Genomic DNA, 13,099 nt, shown 5'->3' with positions numbered 1-13,099 from the left:
ATAGAGCTTCAGTGAAAACGCGCCATCGGGTTCTATTTTGCGCTAGGGCCTTCACCTCATTCCAAGACTTTCCTTGACTTCTTATCTCGTCCATGATGGATCTTCTCCAAGTTTGTGCTGGGCGACCTCTTTTTCTCTTTCCTTGGGGATTCCACTCTAGGGCATTTTTTGCAATACTGGAACTATCTTTTCGGAGTGTGTGACCTATCCACCCCCACTTTCTGTGTTTTATTTCATTTTCTACCCTCTTTTGTTGGGTCAGGTGTAGCAGATCTTCGTTTCTGATGGTGTTTGGCCAGAAAATACGAACAATTCTTCGTAGACATTTGTTAACGAAGACCTGCAATTTGTCTGTAAGGTATTTTGTCACTTTCCAGGTTTCACATCCATAGAGTAGAACAGACATAACATTTGACTGGAATATTCGGATCTTTGTCCTTGTAGTATATTCTCCAGACCTCCAAACAGGGTTAAGCATGCTGAAAGCTTGTTGAGCTTTTCGTATCCTCATACGAATATCGTCTTCTGTACCTCCGTTTTCTGTTATGACACTTCCAAGGTACGTGAAGTTCTCCACATTTTCAATCTGCTTGTTGTCGATATTAAATAGCGTGTTGTTCCTTGCATTTATTCTCATCGACTTGGTTTTACCAATATTGATTTTTAAACCTATTTTATTGGCCTCAGTGGATAGTGTTTGCAATTGGTCGGCCACATCCTGGAACCTTTGTCCTAACAGGCAGATATCGTCGGCGTATTCCAGATCACTTAGGCGTGTGGTTAACGTCCATTGTATCCCTTTTGTGTCGAAGTCTAGTTTGGAGAGAACATAGTCCAGAGCTATGTTAAACAGAAACGGAGAAAGCACACATCTCTGTCTGACTCCAGTAAGTACGTCAAATTCGTCACTGTTGACCCCATTGTGTGTCACGCTGCACGTCGCCTCAGTGTACAGTGACTTTATAATGGAAATTATTTTATGAGGAATGTTTCTTAGCTCTAAAATTTTCCATATAGCAGCATGAGACAGGCTGTCAAAGGCACGTTCGAAATCGACAAGAGAGTATATTAGTTCGGGTATATTCTTAGATACTCTATGAGAGGTAAAAATATTTTTAACAAAAATTTGGAAAATTTGACTCATGCGCATTAGGAACAATACCACAAACATACATAGCGAATCAAAATATCTATTAAAATAACACTTGACACATTTGACACGTACTCAGAGATCATTATTACAATGCAAAAATAAAATATTTTTACATTCTTTCCCAGCAGACGACATCTTCGCTCTGAAATTAATTGTCCAGGTTTTGAGAATAGCCGGCCTTTATTCATAAATTAATATTCTTGCGTTGCGACCTTGCGATGCTGACAATAATGTCGTTAAAAATCGGTAGCTGATAAAAAAATATACCTATTACATCTTATCGGTATATAGAATAATAAGACTATTATGTATATTTTTTCTGTTGATTGTGCAATGACCTCATTCAGTTAAACAAAATTTGCTGAAAGAATGCGGCTAATACTTAAAAGTATTAATATCGAGACACAATAATGCAGATACTGCCGGGTATACATACCGTGTAAACAAAATAACGAAATATTTAATAACGATATACTGTCTACCGAGGCATTGAACAAAGAAATATTACAGTAAAATGTATGCAAGACAAAAGCACATTTATTGCAGTTTTTTCTGTAGTTAAATTAAATTGGTCATTTGTTTTATCAACCGACTGTTCTTTTGTTACTCTTTGTGTTTGGTGATATACACTACTCCAAGAAATTAACGCACCAACTTAAAAACGGGTCATTTTTGATGTCTTGAATTTCCTAAACCTGTTGTCCGATTGAAGTGATTTTTTTAATACGTTATAGCCTTATTCTTTAACAATATCGCTGTAATAATACTATTGCTAGGCAGGTAAATTGTCATTGTATACCGGGTGTACCAATCAAACTGTGTTTTTTTTTCTCAAAGTTCGCATCACCCTATGGAATATTCTAGCGTATAAAATATTTAAATTAAAACCCAACTAGCCTCATATTTTCTTATTATTTTGTTTTTTGATTCATTCACTTATGCTGGAGAATAAAAAGTTACGTACTTTTTTAGCTAGCCATGTTTTTCATCAATACATGGGTTTTTAAATAAGTATGGCAAATTTTAAGGGGTACTTACTCTGCACGAAAAAGTAATGACAGTTTGCTTTTAAACGTATGTTCGCAAATGCTTCGTTTCCGAAATAGGGGATGTTAAAATTTTTCTTACAACTAACGATTTATTTATTGCTCTAAAGCCGGTTGAGATATGCGAATGAAATTTCGTAGTTTTCAAGAGGTAGTTATTACGCATTTTTGACATACAATTAAGATTTTAATATTCACCAATGGCGCGCATACCTACGTGTAAAAGGTTTGTTTAGAATTACGCCTTAAAATTTGCCATACTTATTTCAAAACAGCCTGTATTGATGAAAAACATGGCTAGTTATTAAAATATCTAACTTTGTTGTTATCCAAGCGAATGAATAAAAAAAACAGAACGTTAAGAAAATATCAGACTGTAGTAGGGTTTTAATTTCAGTATTTTATAAAGGCTAGAATATTCCACAGGATGATGCGAACTTTGAGATAAAAACACAGTTTGATTGGTACACTACCGGTACGGTATCCGGTACCTGTAGGTACAACGACAATTTACCTACTAGCAACAATATTATTACAGCGATATTGTTAATGAATAAATAATTCAAGCTTAAAATTTACCTACTCTGTTACATTGTTCTAAGATATGTAATAGGCTAATGGGCAACTGCGAGACTTGCAAGACTCTTGCTGCAAGACCAAGACCTGGAGCGCAATACCAAGACCAAGACCAAGACCAGGTGTACTGTTGCAAGCCCAAGACCAAGACTGTCTAAGTCTCGTATTGGTCTTGCATTTGGCAACACTAGTAAAGATAGAAGTGAAAAATACAGTTTATGTTTCAAATATTGAATGGGTTGCATATGTGAGTCCATATTAAATGTAGTAATGAAACACAGACTTACTCACAATCATTTAATTATACTTTGACGACCGGTTTCGATCTCTACATTATACAGATCATCTTCAGGTCGGCGTTACAAGTAGTTAAATGATGTCGTTACAAGGGATGCGTTGCCACTTAGTTGTTATCATATTAATTCGTCCAACTTATGCTGATTGGTTTGCTGGTAGGGTTATACGGCAAACAGACATGTTACGCAGGTCAAAACAAAGTAAATTTTTGAATTTGGAAAGGATCCTGAAGGAAGATGCGTGCTGTGAAACTGGTGATGTCTTGTTAGAATGGAGAAAGACAATGCACAACCACTTGAGCATTGTCTTTCTCCATTCTAACAAGACATCACCAGTTTCACAGCACGCATCTTCCTTCAGGATCCTTTCCAAATTCAAAAATTTACTTTGTTTTGACCTGCGTAACATGTCTGTTTGCCGTATAACCCTACCAGCAAACCAATCAGCATAAGTTGGACGAATTAATATGATAACAACTAAGTGGCAACGCATCCCTTGTAACGGCATCATTTAACTACTTGTAACGCCGACCTGAAGATGATCTGTATAATGTAGAGATCGAAACCGGTCGTCAAAGTATAATTAAATGATTGTGAGTAAGTCTGTGTTTCATTACTACATTTAGTTTATGTTTCCTTTCGATTCAGAGGCGATACACAATCTCTATACCCTATTCCACGAACATACGCCTGTTTTGGATTACTTCGACAACGAATATTTTACTGTGCAAAATAAGAAGAACGAAAGTAAATTGCAAATTACATTGTTGTTTATTGGAATAATTATTAGCGCCATTTACTTTCGTACCTACTTCTTATGTTGCACAGTAAAATATTCGTTGTCGAAGTATTCCAAAACAGGCGTATGTTCGTGGAATGGCCCATAGACAGCTGTTTCTGTCTTACGACGTCATCGGTGGAGCTGCATGCATGCCTTTGAAGCAAAACGAAACCAAACTGCCTTATTTATGTGGAATTTTAAAGATCGTTTAAAATCCACTTTGGGGCGCAATCAGCAAAATGAAAAACAGGAAAAGTTTTCAGATTTAAATAACTATTTAATACCATTTTAATTTTTATTATAATAGTGAATTCTGTATCTGAGACTTTTCCCTTTTATTTTATTAAAATTAAATACTCAGCACTATGAAGAAAAGAAAAAGGGCTACTTTGGTCACATACTAAAAACTGAAAAATATGAGTTGATGCGATTGGTTATAGGACCAGGAAAATACGACGGACGTCCTGATTGAAAATTTTTTAAAGCAGTAGAGTGTAAAAACAACAATACGGCAATATGATGTCTTTTCAAAACTTTGAAAATGATGTTATATTCCACACATAATGGCATCGAGAGGCCATTCAAACGAATAAAATAGTTCAATTATGTCACATACAATTTGTTGTTTTATTTAAATTTAAAGATTTAAAAGGAAGCGCTAAATTAAAGACCGCATTATATTATACCTACTGTCGGGTTTTAAGAAGAAGCTTCTGTTCGCTTCTCTATCAACCCACATGTATTTCGTTTTTTGTATGATTTCTATGTTACATCATTTAAATAAGAAAGTATTCAAAGTTTTAACCCGATACAGTGAACGGATAATGAGCATTCCAACACACTGTCATGTTTTCGATGACAAATGAAGTTGCTCAGGAGAAAATTATTTGAACCCGCTTGAACTTATGAGGAAGAATGATTTGAATATTTAAACAATTTATTGTTTAGCTTAATTAATTTTGTTTTAATTATAATCGCATTTTAATATTATTGTTCTGAGTGTATCTAAAACTAGAATTATTAAGGTAGTAGTTAATAAATAAAGAAAGGAGGCTCTTTTTTGAAAGAAAAAAATACATGTAAAAGACCTTCACGGAAAGTCTCTACATATAAAACAAATTTCTTATTCTGTAGTTTGGATTGGAATAAACTATAATAATATTTAGAGTATATAACAAAAAAGGATCACGAAAGAAAAGAAGAGAAAAATTTAAGATTCCTGATAACTAAGATACACTGTACTTACTGGACAGCAAGAAAAACTAATGCGGAAGTACCAAGGAGGGTCAACAAAGATAGAGAACTGCTAAATACTGTTAATCACCAGAAAATGTCTTATCTGGGACATATAGTGAAGGCAAATCGATATACACTCAGATGCAAAAAAACGCAACGGAGAACATTTTGGTCAAATTCAAAGTATTTCAGATTTTTTATTTTTAGCCCTATTTTGATGAATTTTTTAGCTCACTGTGTAAAAATTTATAAATTTTAAGTTGCTATAGTGAATTTTTTAATAAAATTTTGTATTTGACTTATTATACAGGGTTAATTAAAAGGTGGTTTTTTTATCCTAACTTTTAAACATCCTGTGGAATAATTCCGTTTGCGAATTTTCGTAAAACCTTATTTTTCGGTTGCGACGATGTCTCATAAGCATTATATTTTTTGTTTCATGTCAAAATATGCCTTGGTTCAATTTTTAGAACCAAATGAATTTGCCACCCACAATTTAGGACTTTTTTAATTATGATTATTTTGGAGTTATTTTGTAAAACGACGACGTGGCTTTGATGACTGTTGTCATTATGTCATATTGACACTTACATTTTGTTTACCTATGATTGATCATTGTTCTTAGTGTCGAAGATTGTGCGAAAGCTGTTGCTCTGGTTGAAGATGGACGAAATTATGAATATGTGGCTAGAGTACTACACACTCATCGCTTTACCCTCCAAAGGATAGTGGAACGTTTTATACGAACTGGAACAAACAAGCGTAAAGCGGGAAGTGACAGGAAGCGCAAAACTACCGCTTTAGATGATCGTTTTATACGAGTCAACGCTTTGCGGGATCGTCATTTAACAGCGGTGCAAACAAGAAATCAGCTTTAACAGGTTCGAGGTAATAATGTAAGTGTATTTACAGTTCGTCCAAGATTACATGAATTTGGTTTCCAAAGTTGCACGCCAGCAACTGGGCCCAAATTACTTCCACGGCATAGAGTGGCTAGACTACAATTTTCCAGGGAACATTTACATTGGAATTTAGGACAATGGAGAAATGTGCTTTTTACGGATGAGTCGAGATACTGTCTCCACTCATCAGATGGGAGGGAACGAGTGTGGCGTCGAACTGTCGAACTGGAGAGAGATTTGCGGAGTGCGCTTTCAGTCCCCGTGTTAGCCATGGAGGGGGTTCGGTGATGGTCTGGGCAGGAATATCCCAAGAGGCAGTACACACCGATATATTGAGGAAATTTTAGCGAATCACGTAGTACCCTTTTCTCAATATATCGGCGATGATTTTATATTAATGCTAGATAATGCGCGACCCCATTCTGAAATGTGTGTCACACAATATTTAGAGGAAGTTGGAATTAATAAAATGAACTGGCCAGCGTGTTCGCCAGATCTGAACCTAATAGATCACGTTTGGGACATGCTTGGTAGAAATATTAGAGGTCGCGAAGTCGCACCAGCCTCAATTAACGAACTTCGCTTGGCTCTAGAAGAGGAATGGCAAAACATTCAGCAAAATGATATTCGCAACCTCATAGACAGCATGAGCCGACTTGTACAGGCAGTTATAGAGGCTAGGGGAGGCAATACAAAGTATTAAGTTATATTTTAGTAGTTTTTCTTTGTTATTTGCGTACTTAGGTTAAGTTACATTAAGTTGTTCTTTATTATGTCTTATTATTGTTATCATAGTTCATTAAAACCAAGATCATGTCGTTTCTTTTAATCATTATTTAAATAAAGTGCTTTTGGGATGTCGATATGACATTCCTTCGATATCAGTCATCAAAGCCCCCATCGTCGTATTACAAATTAATACAAAAGATAATGGTAATAATAGGAAAAGTTGTAAATTGTGGGTGGCAAAGTCATTTCGCTCCTAAAAATGAACCAATCCATATTTTCACATGAAACAAAAAACGTAATACTTAGAAGACATGGTTGCAACCTAAAAACAAGGTTTTACGAAAATACGCTAACGGAATTATTCCACAGGATGTTTGAAATTTAGGATAAAAAACCACCTTTCGCTTTCGATTAACCCCGTATAATAAGTCAAATACAAAATTTTATTAAAAAACTCTCTATACCAAATTAAAATTTATAAATTTTTACAGTGTGCTAAAAAATCATCAAAATAGGGCTAAAACTAAAAAAACTGAAATACTTTGAATTTGACCAAAATTTTCTCCATTGCGTTTTTTTGCATCTGAGTGTAGAATACTACAACTGATCCTTAAAGGCAAAATAGAGGGCCGTAGACGTGTAGGAAGAAAACAAGTTTCTTGGTTAAAAAACATTCGTGAATGGACTCAAATGCAATTATTCCATGTTGCAGAAGATCGAGAATCCTTCGCAATGGTGATCGCCAACGCCAAGAAGACAACTAAGTAGAAAACTTACCGTTAATCCTAGAGGTTCTCCCGGTTTTTTCCGGACCCCCACCATTCTGTACTCCTCTCCAGTCATTCCGTTTGGAAATAATTTCGGCGAATTATCTTTTTCAGGTTTGGGATTTTCGTATATTTTTGCTATGTCGTCGTGGCAATCTATAAGAGTCTTGATCTCGGGGCTATTGAGCAAAGTTCCTAATTCTCTAGCATCGATGTTCCACGATAAGCTGCACCTGATCTGCACCTCTTTCAATAAGTCTCTGCCTTCTGTGCTCTCCGGTTTTGGTATTACAGGGATATCGTCTTCGATTTCATGAACCTGTAACAAATAATTACAATTATTAGTATTATTACTAAAATACTTTTAAATACAATTCTTTGAATAAATCAATCTACTTGCATCTTTTTATAGATTCGATTTGTTGTTCTTTTTGCACGAAATTATAGCAAGTGTTAAGATAGCGTGATAATATACATCTACAGCCACTGATAGACTTTAAAAACTTACAACACATAGGGACAGAATTAACTCGGTTTTAAATCCTAACACACTACTTTGTGCCGTGTAGTTTGGGTTGCCTATATGAACTTAAATCGGCGAAATGGGCATATAAATAATAAAGTTTTGCTGTATTAACCACTTTAATAATTCACATTGTAAGGCATGAATGAATCAAATATGTACTACCTTTTTTGTAGATGTATTTAAAAATGAAACTGAAAAGTTATTACTATAAAGAGTGATATGTAGGTACCTATAAACGTGGCTATGCTTGACTTAAATAAAACAATTAGAATAAAAAATCACAAATTTTACTAAATTTGGGAAAGTATCATAAATACAAATACCAATGTTGAAACGTATTTAAATACCAAGTATTTAAATACTAAAAATGTACCCAAGTTCTTGGGTACATTTTTTTCTTAATCATTCACCCTTTTTGCACATTTCATATTTTTAACTTGGTATCGGAGCTAAATGTAGTATGATACAATAGATCCAAATAATGGCTAACCCAGACATACAAAGTGAAAGTTATCCTCCAACACCAAATTGTTCTATATGGGCCTCCAAACAGTAAAAAGTTACACTATTTTGAGCGTCCGGTTTGGGGGGGGGGGGGGAGATGTCGGTAAATTAGTAGTTTTTTACGTTATTCGTCAATATTTCTAAAACTATGCTTTAGCATAAAAAATGTTCTATACAAAAATGTTTTACATAAAATTTAACACAAAAAAGGTTTTACACATAATTGTCCAGAGTTACGGAGGGTGATAAGCGGAGGTTTTCGATACTTTTTATATTATTTGGGCAATTGATGATGATTTTGGGTGGTGAGGTTGACGTTTCTTCAAGGGCTTATCACTAACATTCCATCGGCCAGTGAAATAGCAAATTTTATTTACAAAACACAATCCTGTTAAAGAAAATTTCTTTCATCAGTATTAATAATATAAATTGCCCAAAACATATAAAAAGTATCGAAAACCTCCAATTTTCACCCTCCGTAACTCTGGAACCGATGATTTTATAACAATTATGTATCGGACCTTTTTTGTTTTAACTTTTATGTAGAATATTTCTGTATAGAACATAGTTTACGCTAAAGCCTAGTTTTAGAAATATTGACGAAAAAACGTAAAAAAACTACTAATTTACCGACTTCTCCCCCATCTCTCCCCCAAACCGGACGCTCAAAATGGTGTAACTTTTTACTGAACAATATGTGGACCATATAGAAGCATTTGGTGTTAGAGGAAAACTTTTACTTTGGATGTCTCGGTTAGGCCTTTTTTGGACCAATTATACTATACTACCTCCGTAACTTTGGAACAGTTCATTTTAGAAGGATTATGCATAGGGACTTTTTTTATTTTAAATTTAATGTAGAACACTTTTGTATAGAAGGTTGCTCACGCTAAACCGCATAGTTTTGAGAAATATTGACGAAAAACGTAAAAAACTACGAATTTACCGATTTCTCCCCCTCTCCCCCCTCCCAAACACGACGCTCAAAATGGTGTGATTTTTTTCTGAACATTATGAGGAGCATATATAGTCCGTTCGCTAAACTCAGACTCAACTGGCTAGTGATTTAAGCTAGTAATTTTGCCAATTTGATAAAATTGCCAAAAAAATCATTACTAAATAGTTAATAATTACTAAATATTTAGTTATTTTGCAAATTTTGTCAAAATTGGCAAAAAACAAAAAAGTTACGTACTAAAATCATTAGCCATTTGCGTCTGAGTTTAGCGAACCGACTATAGAAAAATTTGGTGTTGGAAGATAACTTTCACTTTGGATGTCTGGGTTTGGGTCTAGTTATACTATACCATACTTATGAGCCATATTTCAAAATTTAAATACTTATTTCTAGGTATTTAAATACTTTAGACTTTAGAGCATTTAAATACCAAGTACTTATTTATAATTATAGAGTATTTAAATACTTGGCAGTTAAATGCATACTCTAAAGTCCAAAGTTTTAAATATTTACAACTTACAACAAAGTATTTAAATTTTGAAATACTGCCCATCAGTTCTGATACCAAGTTAAAAATATGAAATGTGCAAAAAGAGTGGATGATTACGAAAAAAATTATCCAAAACTTTCCCAAATTAATAATATTTGTGATTTTTATTTATATCTAATCGTTGTTTTATTTTAGTCAAGCATATAGCCACATATGCATATTATAGTACATATTATCACTCTTTATTCGCGGTGTGCAAGTACTTGGACGGGAAACGAGAAACGACAGTGCGCGAGTCACGGAGAAATCTTGCAACTTTTTTAAATAATTCATATTGTCAATTGAAATTGTCAAATTGACGTATATTTCATACCTTCTGTCATTGAAGCAGAAAAATTATATATTGCTCCACGGTTATTAGACTTTATTACGGTTGTCTTGTCCGACGGTGGTGGGGAGACTTATATTTTTGACTTTACGTCACAAGAGTTTACATCTCCATATTTTTAAATGATTTTCGATCATTGAATGTGTGTTATTGTGTATATATGTGTATTATTTGTGTTATTATGAAATAATTCTGTTAATAACAAATAGTACACATTTTATCTTATACCGGGTGGTGAATCGTAAAAAGGGCCATAGGAAACTTAATGTAAAATTCTGAATTGTTGAATTGCTGCTTCCCTAATTATTTTACATCAAAAGTCATGAGAGAATACTTGTAGAGAATTAAAATCTGTATTAAAATCAAAAGTTAAAATTGTTCTACGATTTAAATGCATTCCAAAATTTTGAAAAATATGATACATTTGCCACAATAGGTATGCGTGTAAAAGTAAGGCCACACGTTACTATTTAACTGACAGTGCTCACACCATTGACTAAATAAAAAAATCTTTATTATTAATCCTTTCTCCGCAACTGAGGGTATCTTATCAACTGTATTGTTTTGAAACAATAGATGATAAAATAAAAATATTGACAGTTCAAAAATGTGAACATTATTGCATTGTGTGTGGCCTAAGTTTGGGCTGAAAACTAAAATGTATTACATTTTTACAAAATTTTGGAATATGTTTAATTACGTAGACCAATTTTAACAGTTATTTTCAATACAGATTTCAATCATCTACAAATAGTTTCTAATGTCTTTTGATGTACAATAATTATTAGGGAAGCTGGAATTCAACAGTTCAGAATTTTACATTGAGTCAATACAAAATTTTGACGCATGTCAAAATTCTCAATGTGTTTTAATTGTATTCATTTTTTTCGAATCCTGAGAAAACTAATAAATATTTTTGAAAAATTTAAACTCAGAATGAAAGACTACATTATTACCGAGGGCTGAAAGTCCCTGAAAACTTCTATAATGTTTATTTTAATAAGTTACAGGGCTGAAAATAAAAGAGAAGTGTGATATTTAATTTCAAATATTTCATTCAATAGAATCTGCTTGTTTATTCTAAGGGGCTTTCCGCCCTCGGTAATAATGTAATCTTGCATCCTGCGTTTAAATTTTTCTAAAATACTTGGTTTTGTCAGGATTCGAAAAAAATCATATTACGATTCAAATGACAATAAACTCTCGTGACGTAATCTCACCCTTAATGTTCATTGGTTAGTCGATTTAGGCAACCGTAGTCACGGTTCTTAGACATTACTACGGTAGCCTAAATCGACTAACCAATGAACATTAAGGGTGAGATTACGTCACGAGAGTTTACTGTCATTTGAATCGTAATATGATTTTTTTCGAATCCTGAGGAAACCAAGTATTTTAGAAAAATTTAAACGCAGGATGCAAGATTACATTATTACCGAGGGCAGAAAGCCCCTTAGAATAAACAAGCAGATTCTATTGAATGAAATATTTGAAATTAAATATCACACTTCTCTTTTATTTTCAGCCCTGTAACTTATTAAAATAAACATTATAGAAGTTTTCAGGGACTTTCAGCCCTCGGTAATAATGTAGTCTTTCATTCTGAGTTTAAATTTTTCAAAAATATTTATTAGTTTTCTCAGGATTCGAAAAAAATGAATACAATTAAAACACATTAGGAATTTTGACATGCGTCAAAGTTTTGCATTAACTCAATGTAAAATTCTGAACTGTTGAATTCCAGCTTCCCTAATAATTATTTTACATCAAAAGACATTAGAAACTATTTGAAGAGGATTGAAATCTGTATTGGAAATAACTGTTAAAATTGGTCTACGTAATTAAACATATTCCAAAATTTTGTAAAAATGTAATACATTTTAGTTTTCAGCCCAAACTTAGGCCACACACAATGCAATAATCTTCACATTTTTGAACTGTCAATATTTTTATTTTATCATCTATTGTTTAAAAACAATACAGTTGATAAGATACCCTCAGTTGCGGAGAAAGGATTAATAATAAAGATTTTTTTATTCAGTCAATGGTGTGAGCACTGTCAGTTAAATAGTAACGTGTGGCCTTACTTTTACACGCATACCTATTGTGGCAAATGTATCATATTTTTCAAAATTTTGGAATGCATTTAAATCGTAGAACAATTTTAACTTTTGATTTGAATACAGATTTTAATTCTCTACAAGTATAATCTCATGACTTTTGATGTAGAATAATTAGGGAAGCAGGAATTCAACAATTCAGAATTTTACATTGAGTTTCCTATGGCCCTTTTTACGATTCACCACCCGGTATAAGATAAAATGTGTACTATTTGTCTTATTATTTCATAATAACACAAATAATACACATATATACACAATAACACACATTCAATGATCGAAAATAATTTAAAAATATGGGAATGTAAACTCTTGTGACGTAAGGTCAAAAATATAAGTCTCCCCACCACCGTCGGACAAGACAACCGTAATAAAGTCTAATAACCGTGAACCGTAGTAATGTCTAAGAACCGTGATATTGCTCCACAATATTGATATGATATGCAATTATTATATAAAGGTAAATTTAATTAATTGTATTTTGCTTGCAGTACTGCATTTTTATAACTAATTTTATTTACTACATACAATTGTGTACGTTTTGATAACATAACCTGAATCTTATTTTTTCTTATTATTTTTTTGGGCTATGGCCTTGACAATTATCCAGTAACCAGGACTAATATA

General features: G+C 33.3%; 1 protein-coding gene across 4 annotated transcripts in view; it reads right to left on the bottom strand.

Moving 5' to 3' along the window:
• LOC114343861 (protein PALS2) overlaps positions 1-13,099 on the bottom strand; it is a 358,522-nt gene that overhangs the window by 85,763 nt on the left and 259,660 nt on the right. For all 4 annotated transcript variants that reach the window (XM_028294710.2, XM_028294702.2, XM_028294725.2 and 1 more), the window contains one exon: positions 7,497-7,805. In XM_028294710.2, the coding sequence (XP_028150511.1) occupies positions 7,497-7,805 (309 nt within the window). The remainder of the gene's footprint in view (positions 1-7,496; positions 7,806-13,099) is intronic.

Source organism: Diabrotica virgifera, chromosome 2 (assembly GCF_917563875.1).
Source record: "Diabrotica virgifera virgifera chromosome 2, PGI_DIABVI_V3a".
Lineage (NCBI taxonomy): Eukaryota > Metazoa > Arthropoda > Insecta > Coleoptera > Chrysomelidae > Diabrotica > Diabrotica virgifera.
The sequence above is the reverse complement of the archived record's forward strand: the minus strand, read 5'-3'. Positions and strand labels throughout refer to the sequence as shown.